We start from the raw sequence: 20,450 nt of genomic DNA on the forward strand, positions 1-20,450 counted from the left end.
CTTCAATGAAGCAAGAAAACCCCAGAATTTTATTCTGATTTTGTCTCATTATTTTAAGCATCCTTTATAAATGTAACTTGCGTAAGAATGAAAAGGGCAGGGTGTTTTCATAGCATTTCAATTTTCTCCCATTCTTAAATACCACCACCAAAAACAACAACAAAAATCCCTTCATAGCAAGCAGGCTTTCCTTTAAAAAAAATCACAAGTTTCTGCTTGGGTGACTACGACTTTGTAGAAACTGAAAAGAGGTAGGCTGGGGAGAAGGAATGTTCCAGATTGTATAAGAAATGAACCTTTGCATAATCACTTTTTGCTTGTGAATAAGATAAATGGTTGCCTCCATGCAATTGTAGCGCCTTCTTTTTAGTGGTCAAGAGAATATCAGATTTTTACACTTCCATATTATTATGATTATGGTTCCTTAGGAACAGACCTGAACTTGTAAGAGCTATGAAACAGATTGCTGGGGCTTTGGGCAAAGTGCAGAGGGGGGAATGTTCCCAAGCAGATGCCTTTAAAAGACAGAAATCATGAATTTCTTGAATTGCAGCCACTCTAGGGGTGGCTACAATGTCTTTTTGACAGTGACAGTAATTCTGCCTTGTCCTTTCGAGCCGCTCTTCGGCCCATTCATTCCAGAAAGCTGCTTAAGCGCACTTAAGCGCATTAGCATTTGGATGCTTGGGGACCATATTGACCCTCATTTGGAAGGTTTAAATGAGTGAAAGATGGAGCGATTTGTTAGGGCTTTAGAAAACCAGCTTTAGAGAGCGGTGAGTTTTCCGCTTTGGTTTGTTTGGTTGCTTGTTCTAATCTGGTGCACTGTTTAAAGGCGACCAGACTGATTTGTGACACATGAGTCCAAAAGGCTATTTTGGGGGGCTTGACCTGATTAGCTAATTTGTGCTTTGAATTTCAATGGTTGGTATCTGAAGGAGAGGCACTTTGGGAATGGCTTGTTGGTGGATGACCTCACAGTTAATGGCATACAGGCACAGATGGCAAAATGTTAATTACTCACCAAAAGAGACAGAATGGGACCCAAATCAAATTGTGAAGATGAGTGGAAAAAGTGATTAGTTGTGGGTTAAATGAAAGAAAGTCTTAGTGTGTCAACTTTTCTCTTGCTTCTCTGCTGGGCAAGGAATACTTGGAGTTAGAACAACTTCCAGTGCTCTCAGTAGCTATTCTAACAGTGTTATGGTTTCTAGGCCAAAAAAAAAAATTCTGAAGGGAGTTTTGAAAGAAAGAAGACTTTTAGCCAGATTGTCCTGTTGGTGCTCCGTAAAGCAAAATAAAAATAATAACAGAAGTGAATATCTTTCTTTGTCTCTGAATCTTGATGTATTATCAAAGTGAGAAACTCCATAGCTCTGGCACACTTTTAGTCATATAAATAGAAATAAGTTTTTGAGGATATCATCAAAATTAAATGGATTATACATAGAAAATCCCAGAGACAAATTTTAGTATCTCGAGGAACACATGAATGGGAAATTAGAGAACCATACCCAGGCAGAAGATGAAGCACTGAGATAAATAATTTGAAGAATCAAGCAGTTTCTCTTAGCATTATTAGGAAAAAAAGGAGTAAAAAGAGCAATTTACTCCTTATCAGAACAAAGTTTATTAAGCATTATTTCAAAGTGTTTCTTAAGTCAAATTAACAAATATTTAGCATCTCTACCGTCCAAATCCAAGAAGAGTCCAATAAACTTCAAAACATTATATAATTTTAAAATGTCTAAACTTTCAGGGCATCAGGAGTTTTTCCATGGAGCTGCAGAAAAGTTGAAAAGCAGTGCCAATAGGGTCCTGCTATTGGATTCACATGACATAATATACTGGTCTCACTTAAAGATTCTGTTCGTAGTAAAAAAAGAGATAGCAAGCTTCTGTCTTACGGATCTGTTTCTCTTTCTGGAAACACAAACCATTGGAGCAAATAAAATACAAAAGTAGAAAAATAGAAAAAATAGTCCTCATACAAACTTCACAACATTTTAATTTAATTTTTTTTAAAAAATAATAGAAGTAAATGAATTCATATTAGGGGGCTCAACAATAACAAATGCTTAAATTTTCAAACTGCTGTCCGGTTTTGAGGAAGAACAAAGTAGACTAAAAAATGGTATTCTTCATATTACTAATTGAGGAAAAATTAAAAGTATATGCTTACATATTTATATTTTAATTTTTTGACCAAAGTTTTTAACCTCTTAAATAATCTTTGTCATATTTTTTTGACAAACTTATTTATTTCTCCCCTATCCCACTTGCTTTTTTTTTTTTTTTTAAACAGACACTTTGTGCAAAGGCTACAATGCAGACTATCCGGGCTGCTGACACTAATGAAGTAGTCAAACTAATATTCCGTGAATCTGATAATGACCGAAAGGTATGTAACCAAATGCAATTCTTGTCACTGGAGCGAATACAAACACAACTAAGCAATCCACCCCTCTCATTCAAAATTTCAAGAACAAAATCTTTCTTTGCTTCAGTGGGGGTGACTTAATTCAAAATATTAACTTACTGAAATGTGCATTCAGTTGTGATCTCAATGGGTTATGTGAGATCTGCACTTGTACTGTAATTGCACTTACCCGTTATTGAGTGTACCGTGGTAAATCTTCAAAGAAGTCTGCACTATTTCTTGCAACTGTTCCTCTGGGTAGCTAGAATGATATGTGCCAATGAGAAAGGAAAAATGTTCATAGATATTGGAGAGGAAAGCAAAGGTGTGCCTTAAGCTACCTAAAACCGAGAGCAAACAAAGAAGAAAACTTTGTGTGCCAATTCTCAGTGAGAGCACAACTTGGTATTTTCTTTCTGTATGTTGCAGGAAATATGCTGCAAGCAAAATTATTTACTTTTTAAAAATAAAGAATGAGAGAGAATCCCACTTGGGAAATAACATAATTTCTCAAAATAGATGTCTTTCAGAGACAATCGGTCACTTGTTCAAACTACGAGTGTTCCTATTTCATTGCTGTGCAATTAAAATAACATGCATATTAATCTCCTATGCCAGTGCTCCCACAGCAGTTTTTTTTCTAATTAGTAAATGTGATTTCTTAAAAGTAAAGTCACTTTTTTAAAACAGTTTCACTCATAAGTCCTAGGTCTTTCTGAACTAATAATCTTTGACTGTACTCTGCTGTAATTCCTGATGAAGATTTTTCACATATTTGATTGCCCTCCATACATAAAATTTTGTCCATATAGAGAGTGTGATTTGGGGAGCTGGGTTTCAGCACAGCTTGGATCAATGCCTAAGATTTGCATGTTTTATGAAATATGTGCAGCAGGAATGAGATTGACCTGTACCTATCCAACGACTACTTTTCAAATCAGCTTTCTTAATTTGTGTTTAAAAATATTTGCAATCCTCTTTTAGGGAAGGCCTATAAATGTCAGTCACAAAGTGATAGAACATAGTGACACATAACAGCTTCAGTTGACAAAAGAGTAAAAGAAGGCTGCAAACTTCTCCATTATTTATTCAGCTTATATATTGAACATATGTTAAAGGAAGCTGGCTTGTGAAGAAGATGAATATGGTTTTAAAACTGGAAGAGGAAACATCAATAGCCAAAAACCAACCTTAGAACTGACAATGAAGACATGAAAGACACAGGTAGCTTCTGCCATCATCAATACTAAAGGAAGAAGTAGTCGGGAAATAGGCCGCAGGTTAGCGCTTAATACAGAAACTATGAAGACCCTGGAAAAGATATTTAGATACTGTAAGGTGTCTGTATCTTCAAATAAGTATAATGTAAGCTGTGGTGTTCCCTATGACACTCTACGGAAGCAAATGTTGGACTTTGAAAAAGCAGGATAAGAAGAATATTTATGCTTTTGAATGTTGATGTTGAAAAAGACTCTTAAAAATTTGGTTGATGGATAACAATATTGTATCTAAAGAAGTGATTTCCAATCTTTTTTGCAGCAGTTACAAACATATAAATTACTATCTCCACCTTCCCATATTGCTGGTCATGGTTCATTGTTCCCGTAGCTAAACCTTTTCAATCAATACATTCTAAAATAAACAGTTCATTTTTATCTATTTTCAACAAAAAAAATCCATAAAGCCTTTCCAGACTTCTAGAAAAGTAGCTGGAGAAAACTCTTGAGAATTCAGTGGACAGCCAAGAAAACAACCAATGGATCATTGAACAAATTAACCCAGATTTATCACTTGAAGCACAATGATCAAACTCAAATTATAGTCCTCCAGGCATATTAGATGAAGACCTAGCTCTCTGCAGAAGAGCTGGGAAATGTAGAAGGAAATTGAAGAAAAGCAGCAAGATGGATAGATTTCGTTACAGTGGAGATGAGTACAGTGTTGGAAGACCTGAAAGACCAGTTAGAAACAGATCATCATGGAGAAAATCTATCTCTGTGGTCACTAAGAGTTGACACTAACTTAATGGGAAATATTCAGTCAATCAATTAATTCTTACAGTAATCTTGGTATTCTAAACATCAATGTTTCTCTTGTTTACAGGAAATAGGATGTGAAAAATAACCTCAAATCTTTTAAAGCAATATATGCAGCCTGTTTAAGATTCTATACAATTCTTTTTCTTAAGTCAGAAAAGGATCTAATTTAATGGAAAAAGTAATAAAAATTTAAAAATAAAATTGTAAAGGTTTACTTATAATGATTATGTAGAATGTCATTGGGTATTGTTTGTTGTGTTTTAGTTTTTTAAGCTCTGCTTCATTTTTTTTCTCCAGGTTATGCTACAGTTAGAAAAGAAACTCTTTGACTATTTTAATCAAGATGTTTTTAGAGATAACAATGGCACTGCGGTGAGTTTCCAGTTGTAAAATTACATTTTATAGATATAACCCTTGCTCTTAAGATACCTGATGCTCCAAGAAATGCAATTGAAAAATGTTCATATCCTGTTTATTCTTAGCATGACAATATTTTATTTAATGAGGACTACTTTTATTAGTGTAGTTTAATTTTAATATTTCTATCCTTCTCGTTACAAAATATGACATCAAGGCAGTGCACCTTGCAATATATTAAAATGCAAACCACAATATGTTAAAAGGCAAATTAAATTATTTTAAACTGTTGGATTATATAATTGTGTTCACAAATTTTTCCACAGTTTCACTTTTTAGCTGTCTTAAGTTCTTAAGATCTTGATTTCAGTGACAAAAGTGTATAATCCATAGGTAGTATAGTAATAGTCTGAATTACAGATAATTCAGGAATTTTGGGCCCAGGCAAAAATGCAAAATACGTAAGTCTTTTGTCATACTTGAAACATTTCTATTTTTAAAACTGTATATATTCTTTAAAATATGATCTTTTCTAGGTCACTTTTGAGTAGTTTAAAGGCACAGCTGCTGAATTCTTTTTTTTTTCCTAAGACATAATAAAATAATTTTGGTTTTAATGTCAGAACTGTCTTGAACTTCCTTGATGGAGGATCCCTGTTGTTTTTACCTGATTTATTTCTACTAAAATTGAATCCACAGACTTCTTCCAACATCTTAGTTGAAACCACTAGGCTCTTTGGTTCACTTGGCTTTGAAAAAAAAATCTGGTTTTCTTAAATTAAAAAAATGAATCAGTAGCTTACAAACTGGTAAGTAGGAAGCAAAATTCCAGACACCAGCATAATTTACACTTACCACTTAGGTTCCAAAGTATTCTTTAAAAAAATAGTGGATACATCCAACCACTGAAAATGGGCCCTCTTGTCCCCAAAAAGTAAAACTGAAGCTGGTAAGCTGAGGGCCATAAAGAGCATCCTGGAGAGTTATAGAATGTGATAAGAAATAATCTTTCCGCTTTGATTTCTGATAGACTGGCGTTTTTTGACTCATTCATCGTTTTGCAATTTTGCCCACATTATATTCTAAAAAATTTAAATTTGATCTGCCAGGCCAGTGATCTTGGGTCAAGGCTCTGAAGGGCATTCAGAAAAGAGTGAAATTGTTGTTTATCATGCCTTTTTTATACTCTATATTCTACTAGATTGTGTAGCCAAACTAAGACTGGATATATTAGTCCATCATGTGGTATTGTTTATGGAAACAGAGGGTTGTTTTTGTATTTTCATTTGCCAGGATAGTCTTTTATCATCTCTTACTGATTCAGCCATTACAAGGCTTTTTTAAGAAAACTGATGTGAAAGTTATTCTTAATACTCTGGCTATATTTCTGCAGAGCTACTTTTAAGAAGTGTTTGACTGTTTTAGCAGTACACAATCAGGAATACTCTTTCTCTTTGGAGGGAGATGATTACCTGGTTACCAATATATTTATAGATGAACTCACAATGCTGATTACTTGTTTTAAAGCCATAAATTGTCGCTAAAATGAATACATAGTTCATAGTTACATTCTTTTCTGTTTGATCGTTTGCCTCATAAAACTTTTAACATTCTAATACAATTTGAAATTGTATTAGAACAGAACAGAATAACAGAGGTGGAAAGGACTTGGAGGTATTCTATGTAGTTCAACCCCCTAAAGCAGGAAACCCTATACCAGGGCACCCCAATGCCCTGTCCATGGACTGGCACAGGGCCACAGTATGGCAGAAACCAGGCCGCGCAAACAAGCGAAGCCCCATCTGTGGGATGCAGTAAGAACCAAAACAACACCCCCTCTGGTCTGCTGTATAGGGCCACTGCCCTATAGCATTTCAGAAAAATGGTTGTCCAATCTCTTCTTAAAAACCTCAGTGTTGGAGCACTCACAACTTTTGGAGGCAAGTCATTCCACTGATTAATTGTTCTAACTGGCAAGAAGTTTATCCTTAATTCTAGGTTGGTTCTCTCCTTGATAAGTTTCCATCCATTGCTTCTTGTTTTGCCTTCAGGTGCTTTGGAGAATAGTTTGACCTTCTCTTTTTTGTGGCATCTCCTTAAATCTTGGAATATTACTATAATATCACTTCTAGTATACAGTATTGTGGGTTAAACAGCATCACCACCAGATGGATTCGTAATTGGTTGACCAACCACACTCAACATGTAGTCTTCAATGAACCTGCATCTACATGGAAGGAAGTACGCAGTGGGGTACCCCAAGGCTTTGTTTTAGACCTAGTACTCTTCAACTTCTTCATCAATGATTTGGACAAGGGGATAGATGGGGAACTCATCAAATTTGCAGATGACACCAAGCTGGTAGGAACAGCCAACACTCCAGAAGTAGGCTTAAGATACAGAAGGGTTTTGACAGACTTGAACATTGGGTGCTATCTAACAAAATGAAATTCAAGGGTGAAAAAGTAAAGTTCTACATTTAGGCAAGAAAAACCAAATGCATAGATATAGTATAGGCTCAATAGTAGTGACCGAGAGAGATCTTGGAGTTCTAGTGGATAATCACTTAAATATGAGCCAGCAGTGTGCTGCAGCTGCCAAACAAGCCAACACAGTTTTAGGCTGCCTTAACAGAGGGATAGAATCAAGATCATGTGAAGTGTTAATACCACTTTATAATGTTTGGTAAAACCACACTTGGAATACTGCATCTAATTTTGGTCGCCATGATGTAAAAAAGATGTTGACACTCTAGAAAGAGCAGAGAAGAGCAACAAAGATGATTAGGGGACTGGAGGTTAAAACATATAAAGAACAGTTGCTGGAATTGGGTATGTCTAGTTTAATGAAGAGAAGGACGAGGGGTGACATGATAGCAGTGTTCCAATATCTAAGGGTCTACCATAAAGAAGAGGAATCAAGCTATTATCCAAAGCAACAAAGGCAGGACAAGAAGCAATGGATGGAAACTAATCAAAGAGAGAACCTAGAACTAAGAAATTGCCTGCCAGTTAGAACAATTAATCAGTGGAACAACTTCCCTCCAGAAGTTGTGAATGCTCCAACACTGGAGGTTTTTAAGAAGAGACTGGACAACCATTTGTTTGTATAGGGTTTCCTGCCTGCGCTATTAATTTAGTAACTGTTTTGATAGAATATAATTTTAACAACAATTTAGCTTTAGTATTTTCCACCAATCAAAGTCACAGTTTAACATATTCAACAAAATGTTTAAATTAAGTAAGTGTAAATAGAATCATATCCATTTCCTTATGAAAAAATATTTTTAAAAACTACATGAAGAGACTAGTTATAGTTTGATACAGATTTCCATATTTGCAAATTCATTTTGAAGGGTGAAGGTTATTTCACTTTCCCACAACCTCAGGTGCTAAACATTAGCAGTTCATACTGTAAGCCACAAACCATTTAAGTTAACAGTTGCTTTAAAACTCATCTTAATTTTAATGAGTTTCTTCCTTGAAACTGCTGCAACTTAAAAAAATCGTGCTCTTTAATAAAAAGTGAGTGAAGTCTGAAGCACAGAAACACAGAATGTTTCTTAGAATTTAATATATTGCTAGGTCTGTCCATATATTACATTTATAGCAACCAATGGTGAAAGGTCACATGTTACTTTAGCAGCACACAGTTCTTTTTCTCACCTCTAATGTCTTTATAAAGGGTATAATAACCATCCCATAGCCCATCTGTATATCCTTTACTACGTGTCATAGTAAAGGATGTACCAAATCCTTCTATTTTCTAACATTGATTGTTAGAAAAACATATATTGTCTGGGGACTATTTTATCCATTTAGTGTGTAAAATCATTGTGGGTCACATTTAGGAGCTCCATGCAGGGCTTCATTGGTCCCCAGGTTCAACTTGCATTTTAGCAAAAGAACATCCTTCCACCATTCAGTAATTTTGGAATTTCTTTAAACCTATGGAAACATTACAGAGCAGTATATGATAACTAAAATCATATTTTTCTTTTAAAGTGTTATAGCAGTTTGACTTTAGAGATGTCCAATGCTTTTGACATACTGGATTATCCATTCAGATAACACAAGCAGTAGAGAGCCAGAACATTATCGTCACAAGAAAAATGTGTCCTTTGCTAAAGCTGTTAAGCAAAGGGTTAATGAAAGTTCTACCTGTCAGGAGCTGACATTTGGAAATATGAAATCTGCTGACATTCCTATTAATGGGGAGGACATATGTAAAAATATACTTCTTATTCACTGTTAGTAGAATTAACAGTTCATACCTCTAGGGTTTGTAGTGCCTCCTAAGTAGAATAAAAAATAGTTGATGTTAGCCTATTGCTTATGTAGATAATTCCCGCTGCATGAAATAAATGGAGAATTCATGAGCGTTATGTAGAACTAATATTCTAACTCTCTAGAATTATGAACGTCCATAAATAAATATGAAAGTCAACATTTCCTTTTTGATATAGCATATACATTTTATTTTTAAAACAGTTTGAATTATAGCTGTGCAATATTTCAATTTCTTCTTTTTTTAATGTTAAAGATTATCATTTTTGCCTGTAGCAGTTCTTGGCAGGCTAGTAGCATTTTAAGCATGAGGTTAATTTTCCATGCATGCTTCTTCACATGTTTTTCTGCAAAGATTTTTACATGGAGGGCCACTTTAGAACATTATATTTTAAAATCTGTAGCCATTTCATTTACACACCAGGAAGCAGGAAATCTTCCAGTTCAAGAATGGAAGAAAAAGATAAACGATATAATGAGCCATTGGAGATAATCTAATCTTCATGGTCTAGTTAAACACACAGCACCATGATCACTAAAAACAAACTACCTATCTAAAAGGATAAATGTCCCTGGCCAAATTCAACCCCAAAAAATCCATCGCATCCTTCATCACCCACCAGGCTTGTACCAGGCTGACAGAAATTTAATTCAAGCTGGCTCCTGAAAATAATTATTGTATTTTAAGAGTAGTAATCATTGGTCAGGACATGATTGAATGTGTCCATGCCTATTGACTTTTTCTATGATTTATAGCTTTGTTTAGTCGATATTCCCATCGAAATTGTATAATTAATTATAAGTGGGGCTGTCAGGTCTGCAGGATGGAGTGCTCTGATGAGTATTTGGGAAGATTAAATTTTCCTTAGCTATACCATGCAAGGCTTGGGAATTTTCACAGCAGTATGGTTGTTGGATAGAGATGTTTTCTTATGTGTATAGCAGTGCTTTAGCTCAGAATCCATTGATTTTCTTTAGAGCCACCCTTTTTTATCAATGTGATGTCTCTTTGGCAACAGCAGAATTTGTGCAGATGTGACAACATCTGACAAATATTTATTATCAACATGCTCCTTTATCATTGACAATATATTGTTACCTCCTTTTTTATATCTTAATTCAAAAGAAAAGATACAGAAATTGCAAGCCAGCTATTGAGAAATCTAAAACATGCAAATGATTGATTCAGTAGAAATACTGTACAATTTCTTTAGAGATGTATTTTCTTAAGGGCTTTTTTCCATTTTGGTCTTACTATAATATATGCCAGGTAGTCACTCCAATCCCCATGACACTTCATCTTTTTCAAAAGCCTCCTTGTCATGAAGCCAAGAGCTTCAGTTTTAACTCCATATGAAAGTCGATTTTAAGTAAATGCATTTAGGGACTTTCAAGCTAGCGATAGTTAAGACATCTAAAGTATAACTTCAGGGACTAATAGAAGATCACTATGAAAATTAGTAATAAATTGATGAATTTAATCTGATAATAATATTGCTGATATACAAAAGTTTATACATAGATACAAAATTAAAGATTTGAAAGCCACACAACACTTTATAGTATAGTTGGGAACTATATTAAGTAGAGAACAGGAAGTAGAGTGTATTTCCACTTCACATTTCAAAGTCAATTAAAACAGATTTTACTTCCCTCAATAGTGGAAAGAGGCCTGTGTTTTATATTTCCTCAAAATATATCACATAGACATATTGGTTTGATCCCATGCATTGATTAACCAACAATCTGATTCATATCATTTTTTATTTATCACTTGTTAAAGGACAAAATTAGTATTTTATTGATTGGAGGCATTTTGGTTGAGTTTATATTAGAATATTTTCTGTGCTTTTGGTGTATGAGGTCCATTTCACACATACTGTAGAATTTGCCTGTTGTTGAATCTTTTAATGATAAAATATCAGCATATGGTTGAGACCTGTATTAGTTCTATTAACCAAGCATAAGCTGGTTGTGATAACATTTAGACCATTCATTCATTTTCATTAAACAGTTTTGAAAGGTCATAGAGCATGTAGGGACAATGATATGTGGAAAGAGGGAATTTAAAATTCTGCACCCAATTTGATTCCTACCGAAATTTACATATATAACAAGAAATAACTTTTATAAAATTATTTTGCTATCTTTGCAATAGATAGAAATAAATCATTCTAGTACAGTGGTTCTCAACCTTTTTAATGCCGCGACCCCCAACCGGTCATAAGTCGAGGACTACTCAACCGGTGGTAAGTCGAGGACTACTCAACTGGTGCAGCCCCGTTTGCAGAATGGGACTTTTGGCAGGCTCAGCAGGGCAGAGACAGCCTGGACAATTCCTATTGGCTTTTGAAAGCCAATAGAATTAGACTCTATTCAAGAGAGTCTATTCTAATGGCTTTCAAAAGCCAATAGAATAAAAGGGAGTAGCACAGCTAAGGAAAAGGGGGAAAAAATGGCGGACTGCGTTGTTTGGCGACCCCCGTGAAATGGTCGTTCGACCGCAAATGGGGTCCCGACCCACAGGTTGAGAACCACTGTTCTAGTAGCTTGGGAGATAGAATTCTTCCTGAATTTTGTACATATTACATCCCTGTTTTTAAAAAACGCTACTTATTTCTATTTAATGTCAATAATATAACTATATTTTTGTACTGGTATATATAATTTCCGTATTTTATTCTATGCATTGTGAACAATATGTGGATACTATAACTTGGTGAGCTTGCTGATCATTTGAGATTGATTCTGTTGGCATCATCTGTTTTATTTAAGTTGTGTTGGAGGCATCTGTTTTGTCTTTCAGTCTTCTTGTTCAGTTCATTGGATTCCTTTTCTGTGCTAGATTGTGGTTTCTGGATTTTTGTTATTAAAAATCTAATGAATAAAGTACAGTAGTAGATGAGAGGGACTTAAAAAATGGGGCACACTACCCATATGGTTGAATTACTATAAAGTCACAGAATTCTTTGTGGGAAAAGTTGAGCTGGAAGTAGAGGGACAGGTAGCATAGAAAAGGATTTTAATGATAATGATTTTAATGGGGTTGAAATAGGTACAATTAAAGGAGAAAAATAATGTTGCCATTTTTTGGCAGATAAAAAATGAGGGCAAAATGTCTTCAAGCTTTTGAATCTATAAGTATTTCAAAGTGATTTAATTTATAAAATTTGTATTTTGCATATGACATGCCAGATCATAAAAGAATTTAATATTTATAAATATTAATCCTTATTTTTTTAAAAAAATTCAAAGTATTTGTTTTAAAGAAAAACAAAGCAAGCAGATTTTAAATTTTAAAATATCACTGTACTTCAAAATAAAACTGGAGAACAAATGAGATACAGGGTTAAGATGAAAATTTCTAATCAACCAAAAATATTTTTTGAAGCTTTAATAGAAAGGTGTGCGAATGGATGCATATGAAGGTTAAAGAACTGGCATCACTGAAAACATATTAATCAATAGATAAGATATAGCATGCTGCACTCTACCCAATGGCCTTAGCTCTGACCCTTTTAAAGATAATGGGAATACTGTCCACTAAGAACTAGATTAAGACAATCAAATGCATTTCATCAGGGTTTTACTTGAACCCTGATCCCAGAGATAAGTATCCAGTCTCCATCCAAGTAAAATAGTTAAATTTATGTACAAGTAATAAATTAGGATAAATATTAAAAGAAAGCATATAGCTTAGCTAATGTTGACTAATTATGGATGATTGGGGCAGAATGGAAAACAACGAACAAAATCTTGAGAGGGTCCTATATAGTAGTCTCCTGAACTCACAATTATTCTATGAGAAAATTGTATTATATCTTAACTACATTTTTAAATTTATTTTACAGAAATTATCTTTTTCTTTTCTCTAGCAAATCCAGGGAAGATGTTTTGATGAAATTCTAGGTATGAGCAATTTAGATGCTTTCTACTATTGCTGGATCTCAGTCTTAATTAATGAAAACTATGGCAATGGCATTGTAAGAATTATAGACTTAGACTTCTGACAGACACCAGACACTCTACACCTGTCTTAAACTGCATAAACTCCTATAATACAGTAACATTAGTAAGGGCAACAGAGTTTTAATAGTGGCAACAGAAAAGTAAAATAAATCACTGATTTTTTTTAATTAAGTGACTACCTTGAGTAGTCAAAGACCAAGATTCTAGATTCAAATCCTATGGAGAGTGGGTAGATGAAGAAATATAGTCCAAGAAAAAAAGAGGTAACTTAATATAAGTTCATTTTTTATATAAATTCATTCAAAAAGTTCCAGGTTTAGTTCGCAGCTTTCTCTAATGATCCAGAAATTATGAAATGCCAGCCAGTTAGGAAAATGAACTTGATGGAGAAATATATGACTATAGTATCTTTTCCAGTTGTGCATATTAAAACTCTAGAAAAAATGAATAAGAAACAGTTAAACTTTAAAATATTCCTTATTCCTTCGGTAAGTGTGGAATTTTCCAAGTTGAGCATTTAATTATTATACATCAGTCTTACCCTGCATGGAGAAGATGGAAATAACATCTGAAAAGCCTTATTGTTCATCACTTATAATAAAAGCATAGTTATTTTTCTACTATACACTCAATCAGTGTATTATCATCATCATCATCAAGCTGATACCAAGGCTGCAAAACTGGTCACTCGATATTTTCTCTGTTGCTTTGCAAACAAAAATGTGCCAGCCAATATCTCTGAATTATGCAGGTCCCATTATTTTAATTGTCTATGAATACTTTTTGTGAGATTTCTTGAATATTTTGAAAGGTTTAAACCTTAATTTCCCAACCACAGCTGTGAATTCTCTTGTGGTTGCTGTAGATAGATTTGATAAATGCTGCTAATATCACCTCGTGATCTAACAGTGCTCTGGACTTTGGTCTGTAGGTCTTGATGAATAATTGCTGTTGTTCTACTCCAATGACTGAATTAAGTTGTTCTCTTGTATAGGGTTCATACTTTCATGATTTTAGCCAATCAGTTTATAATAGTAATATAACGGACAGTTTTCCCCTTTCTTTTTCAGCATACCTATTTTGCTTTGAGCAAATAATATTTTGCAGTTTCTTAATTTTTTACATATATTGTTCAACTGTATGAAGTGATGGAAAAAAGAATAACTAATCCATCTGCATGCCACCAAGAGACCCAATTATTTAACTTAGTTATTCTTAATATTTACTGTTCTATTAATCTGAGGTTCTTTTCATGATGGGCTCACATATATTCACTAAATAAGAAGTTTCTTATTTTCAGTTCTACATTGGACTTGTTTCCAATGTGATTAATTTCTAATAACTCAGTCTTTAATTGATTTGACAGATAAATGCAGTATAAGTTCTCCTGCAATATCTACCGTATTTTCCGGCGTATAAGACGACTGGGCGTATAAGACAACCCCCAACTTTTGAGAAGATTTTCATAGTTTAGAAAGTCGTCTTATACACTGGAAAATACGGTAATTTAAAAGGTATATACTGACCACCAGCCATGCAATTGTATTATAGCTATTATCTTTTTGGAATTTTGAAATATACTTTTTCACCATAGTTTCAATTTCTAATGCAATTAATGCTTTTTAGGAAAAAGGAAACACGGTAACCACAAAATACCAGTTAAAAAAATTAATATTTTCCAAAAATGGGTGACTCTTTGACACAGGTTTTATATAGTTTTTTTAATATCATCTTGTGTTGCCCCTTTTATTTGCATTTAATCTTAAAAGTGACAGGGAAAAAACCTGCATGCTGAATTGGAACTATATTTAATGGTTCTACCACAGCAGTGCCTATTGCTAAAGAAAAAACTTGCCTCCAGAAGTTGTGGGTACTCCACAACTTCTGTCCCTGTCCTGCCGCAGGGAGGACAGGGACAGCCAGGCGTCTCCCCCCCCCCCCCCGCAGCTCCTTCGTGGGATTCCCCGTCAGACAGAAGAGCAGCGGCGGCCTGGATGCCTGGATTCCCCGGCGGGGATGGAAGTGTTTCCAGGGCAACAGAAGCCTTGTTATATTGGCATGGGACACTTAAACTCTCATCCGGACAGCCAATCCCCGTGCCAAGGGGTGAGGAACATGGGGCGCAGGATACGGGGGAGCTTGCTTTGGTGTACTCGTAAGCGGTCGAGGGGGAGCTGCCACCTCTGCCCCCACAATGACATAGTTAATAACAATCCGATCAGGCTTCGCTGCATGGCTGCACCCTCCCCCCATGTACTTCGTTCTGGTGCCTTGGAGAGAGAGAGAGAAAGGAGAGAAAGCGCACATGCGTGTGTTTATGTGTGTGTGAGAGAGAGGGAGGGCTCCCCTTTTTGTAAGTTTGCTTTCTCCGTCTGTGAGGCTCTCTGTTCCCCACACTTTTGCTGGCCACCACCTCGCCTTCCTCCTCTTCCTCTTCCCTTTCCTTCCTGGCTCACCTTCCTGTGTCTGAGGTGGCCTATGCGTTGCCGTGCGAATTGGCAGCCCGGATGCTCATTTGAATGTACCCTGCAGCCAAATAGCCCTGGAAAACGCCGGGGAGAAAGAGGTGGAGCTAGAAGGCCCGCCTAGGGTGAGCCGCGGTAAGATGCCCGAGAAGAAGTGGGCACGTAAAGGCAGCCGGATTACCTCATCCCATTCCGCCCTGGGAAATATTTTTCCGTTTCTGGCGAAAACCGCTGCTCTGCGGCGCGAAAGGCTGCTGTGCTTTAAAATGAAATAATTTCTGGGGTTGTTTTTTGATATGCTAAGGTGGGGCTTTTTACCTCTGGACCTTTAAGCAAAATGTCATGTTACTTTTTCTTGTTCCTTTAATGGCCCCACTTGCAAAATTCTTGATTGCAAATCCAATTCTTATAACTGAACCGTTTGTGGCCAACCTCTTTGGTTTCTTTTGGTACCCGTATTTTCCAGCATATAAGACAACTGAGCATATAAGACGACCCCCAACTTTTGAGAAGATTTTCATGGTTTAGAAAATTGTCTTATACGCTGGAAAATATGGTAATCATGTTCCAGTAACACTATCAATTATTATAAGAAAAGAATTCACTTTTAAAAAAACAAATGAAGCATGATTGTAAAGAATTTTGCTTGTAATTATTGCATGTTTCATGGAAAAGAATAAAGAATAAAATAGACTAAAAGAATAAAAATTATAAAAAAGAAAAATTGGAATATATGTTTGCTAAATTAAAATTTAATTCCCTTTATATGTTAGGTACAGATATTCATTGAATCACATAAAACAAAGGTCATGGAAACATACTTGGAAGGGACCTTCTGGGGGAAGAATATTTATGTGTTTGTTTATTAAATTTATATGGCTGCCCACTCACTTTCATGACTCTAGGTATCAAAAAAATCAAAAACCTAATATAAAAAGAGTAAAAAGCATAACTCCCCACCCCCCCAATGACAACAATCAAGTAAGCCAGTTGATGGGCTCCATTCCACTCTGTGTTCCAGGTCTTCAGGGCCTTGTGAAAGAGTGTCAAAGTGGGGCCAGTCTAATCTCTGCAGGGATGAGATTCTAAAGGGAGGGAACCACCTCAGAGAAGGCCTTTATTCTGGGTCCTGCCAGATGCACCTCCTTAGGAGACGGGACCTGCAACATTCCTTGCCACCTTCTCTGGTGGATGGATTTAATTGGGAAGAGACGGTCCTTCAGATACCTTGGGCCCAAGCCATGTACACCTTTAAAGGTGATAAGTGACACCTTGAATTGCACCCAGAAGCAAATTGGCAGCCTATGCAGTTCCTGCAGAAGAGGTGGCATGTGTACAACTAGTTCTGCACAAATTCATGTGGGCTGCTACATTTTGCACCAACTGGAGTTTCTGGATGCTTTTCAATGGCAGCCCCATGTAGAGTGTGTTGCAATAGTCAAGACAAGAGGTGACTGGGGCATGAGTGACTGTGAGCAGGGATTGATCCAAGAAAGGGCATAACTGGCATACAACTCACAGTTCTGCAAAGGCTCTCCTGGCCATGACTGCCATCTGCTCCTCATTCAGGAGAACCCCCAGATTATGCACTGGGTCTGTCTGGGACAGTGCCATCCCATCCAAGACCAGAGATGGCAATTCTCTATGGATCAAAAAACCCAAAACCACTCAGTCTTCATGTAGATATTAAACAGAAATGGAGAGAGCACTGAGCCCTGTGAGACCCCACAAAGCAGGGGACAAGGGCTTTCTATCAACATTGAAGGAAGTGAATCAGGACAACACATTGCCCCCCCTTCAACCCCCAGAGCCACTCCAGAAGGACACCATGGTCAATGATATCAAAGACCACCAAGAGGTCAAGTAGAGCAAGGATGAACTTCCTTCCAGAGTTCATCAAAAAGTGTGACCAATGCTGTTTTTGTCCCATATTGAGGCTTGAGCCCTGACTGGAAAGAGTCTAGATTTCATCCAGGAACCTCTGGAGCTGACACGCACCACCTTCTCAACCACCTTCCCCAAAAAGGGAAGATTGGAGACTGGTTGAAAATTATCCAACAGGGTGGAGTCAAGTAATGGCTTTTTAAGAAGAGGGCAGATCATAACCTCCTTAAAATGCTGGGGCACAACCCCCTCCTGTAAGGGACCATTAATCACCACCAGAGTCACCTGTCAGCCTGTCACCTCCTGGAAAGCTTTCACTAGCCAAGAGGGACATGGGTCTAAAACACAGTTGCTTGTGCTCATACTCCCTAAGATCCTGTCCACTTCTTTAGGAGCAGTAGGGTCAAACCTTTCCCAGATAATTGGGCAAGCACCTGCTCCAGGTGCCTCCACCAGACCAGAAACCACACCAACATGTAATTGGAAACAAAGCCAAGCAATTTTGTCTTCCAGCAAATTCCTTAGCATGCCCCTTCAGGTGGATCTCTGTATCCTCTGTATCCTTGCAGTTATAACTCCCAGTTACTTCTGAAACTCATCCAGGTCTATTAGTCTCCAGGGATGGACAGACCTAATAGAACCTGCCTCCTTGCGAGGGTGTGTATGGCTCTTGAGAAACTCATTGCCACCAGATTCTGATCTGACTATGACATGGATACCAAAGACAGGTTTACCAATTTCAGGTCACATAAGCACTGCTTTGACAAGAACACCAAATCGGGTGCATGAGCACTATTCCCAGTCAGGCCCTGGATGACTAGGGCAGGTTCATGGAAGTATGTAAATATACTATTCTAGACAAATAGCTATCTAGAATTCTTTTAAAACGCAGAGATGGAGTGCACGTGACCAAAAGGTAGATTGTTCCACTGCCATCTAAATCTTTTTCCCTGTGACATGTTGGAAAACTTTATCACCCCTTGGTCTTCTTTTCTAAGCATACCCAGTTTCTTTAAATATTCTTCATAAGATTTAGCCTCTGAGCCGTTTATTATCTTTATCATTCTTCTCTGCACTCTTTCCTGGATGTCATTCTTGTACTGTGGGAACCTGTATTGAATACAGTATTCTAGTTGAAGTCTGATCAGTACAGCATGGAATAACCACTTAATGTGACCTTATCGCAATATTAGTTTATCGGCCTTTCACCTGAAATGGTAACAAAAAAACTGTTATTTTTGCTATTAAGGAGGCTCAAGGCAAAAATATATAATAACTCTATAAATAAATCAGCCTTTTTATTTTTGTCTTTGATTTTAAAATACTTTGTTGTTGTTAATCATGCTTTTTTGAATAAAGCTTTTCTAACCTTATTTAATGAGGCTTATATAACTTTGATCTTGAAAATTAATAATGATTCTGCTGAATGTGGAAGCTCTAGTCCAATTTCCTTAATAAATATTGATGTCAAAATGTTAATAGTGATCCTAGCATTTAGACTACAGACAAATTACCATCAATTCTTTGTCCAGATTAGTCTATGTTTATTAAAGGGAGACAAATATCAGATTATGTTAGTTTATCTATTGATATTTGAAATATACATTTAGAAAAAACTGGAATCAGCAGTGGCAGTTTTGTCGGATATGGAAAAGGCCTTTGATATAGTGAAATGGATAATTTTGGAGCAAATTTTGACCAAATAACAGATTTCCAGCTTTTCTTTATTAAAGAATTGAAATGGGGAGCTCTAATTCTTGGCCAGGGGGTACCTCAAATGGGATTATTTTCTCATCTGTCAACATGCCTTGAGGAAATTTTAAATGTGCCTTCTATTTCTTCATATTTAATGTAATATTGAAAATATTACTTCTCTTCTATCAAGCAAACAAAAACTGTTGTGAGCATAAAAGCAGCTAGAGTTGAACTCCTATTATGTATTTTTATTATTATTAAACTCATATGTCGCCCATCTCACCTAAAGGTGACTCTATTATTATTGCAAATTATCAGGCGGTTCAATTAACTGGAATAGATCTCATATACATTGAATAGTCAGGTAGTCTTCGATTTATGACTACAATTGGACCTGGAATTTTGGTCATAAGTCAGGGCAACCATTAAGTGAGTCACCACGTGAACTGACTCAGTTTTACAACCATTTTACAATGGTCATAAAGCAAGTTACTGCATCCATTAAGCAAACCACAACCATTGCAAATCATGTGGCCATAGGAAGCTATAAGCAGTTGTAAATGCAAACTGGTTGCCAAATGACCAAACTGTGGGTCACATAACTGGGGGAGGGTGGACCATGATGCTTTATGATGGTCAGAAATCATTTACAGGCCATAAAGCACCCTTTCTGAACTGATGTAAGTTCAAACAGTGATTAAATGACTGAGGACTATCTGTAATATAAGTATGAAAACCTGAAACCATTGAATTATTACCGGATGGTTGAATTCTTTTAAATACCTTGAAACAATCATCCCACAAAAAAATATGGTTAGTCTAAGATACTTCACATTGTTTTCTATTAATAATGATATAAATAAATGGTTAAAGCTTCCAGTGAGCTTATGGAAAGAAGTAAATATTACCATTACCGTTATTTTATATTTTTAATACTACAGAGACTCCTTTAAGATATTTTGTGCAGTTTGTGAGTTAAGAATTATTTTACGGAAAGGACAAACCACTTGATTTTTTAAATCCATGTTTTATCTCTTTCTTTGTTTATTTGTTTAAACAATTTATACAGCCACCAATCTCACAATTTATATGGCCACCAATCTTATAATTCCTCTGGGCATTGAACAAGAAATTAAGATCATAAAACAGCAAAACAATAAAAGAGAAATATCAGTCATAAACACTCAATATATCACATGCCAGTGGTCTGAAAAAAATGTTCCATTTTACAAATAATAAGAAAACAACAGCCAAATTAACCAGGAAGGGTTGTTTTACTTCCCACACAAATATCCAAGAGAACAGCCAGATCTTTAGCACTTGGCAGAAGGCAAAA

The 20,450-nt window shown here is 36.1% G+C and overlaps 1 protein-coding gene and 1 long non-coding RNA gene across 6 annotated transcripts in view; one reads left to right on the plus strand and one right to left on the minus strand.

Moving 5' to 3' along the window:
• Positions 1–20,450, plus strand: part of INPP5A (inositol polyphosphate-5-phosphatase A) — a 291,517-nt gene that overhangs the window by 231,891 nt on the left and 39,176 nt on the right. For 3 of the 5 annotated variants that reach the window (XM_039337448.1, XM_039337446.1, XM_039337447.1), the window contains 2 exons: positions 2,306–2,401; positions 4,756–4,830. The exons of the other annotated variants lie outside the window; for them this stretch is intronic. In XM_039337448.1, coding sequence (XP_039193382.1) covers positions 2,306–2,401; positions 4,756–4,830 — 171 coding nt within the window. The remainder of the gene's footprint in view (positions 1–2,305; positions 2,402–4,755; positions 4,831–20,450) is intronic. 5 annotated transcript variants of the gene reach the window in all.
• The window catches only part of LOC120305503, a 43,062-nt gene continuing 25,026 nt past the window's right edge, over positions 2,415–20,450 (minus strand). The window contains exons 2-3 of the long non-coding RNA XR_005556058.1: positions 3,610–3,730; positions 2,415–2,681 (exon numbers count right to left, since the gene is read on the minus strand). This is a non-coding gene — a long non-coding RNA (uncharacterized LOC120305503). The remainder of the gene's footprint in view (positions 2,682–3,609; positions 3,731–20,450) is intronic.

Source organism: Crotalus tigris, unplaced genomic scaffold (assembly GCF_016545835.1).
Source record: "Crotalus tigris isolate CLP2741 ecotype Arizona unplaced genomic scaffold, ASM1654583v1 scf7180000017678.2327064, whole genome shotgun sequence".
Taxonomy (NCBI): domain Eukaryota; kingdom Metazoa; phylum Chordata; class Lepidosauria; order Squamata; family Viperidae; genus Crotalus; species Crotalus tigris.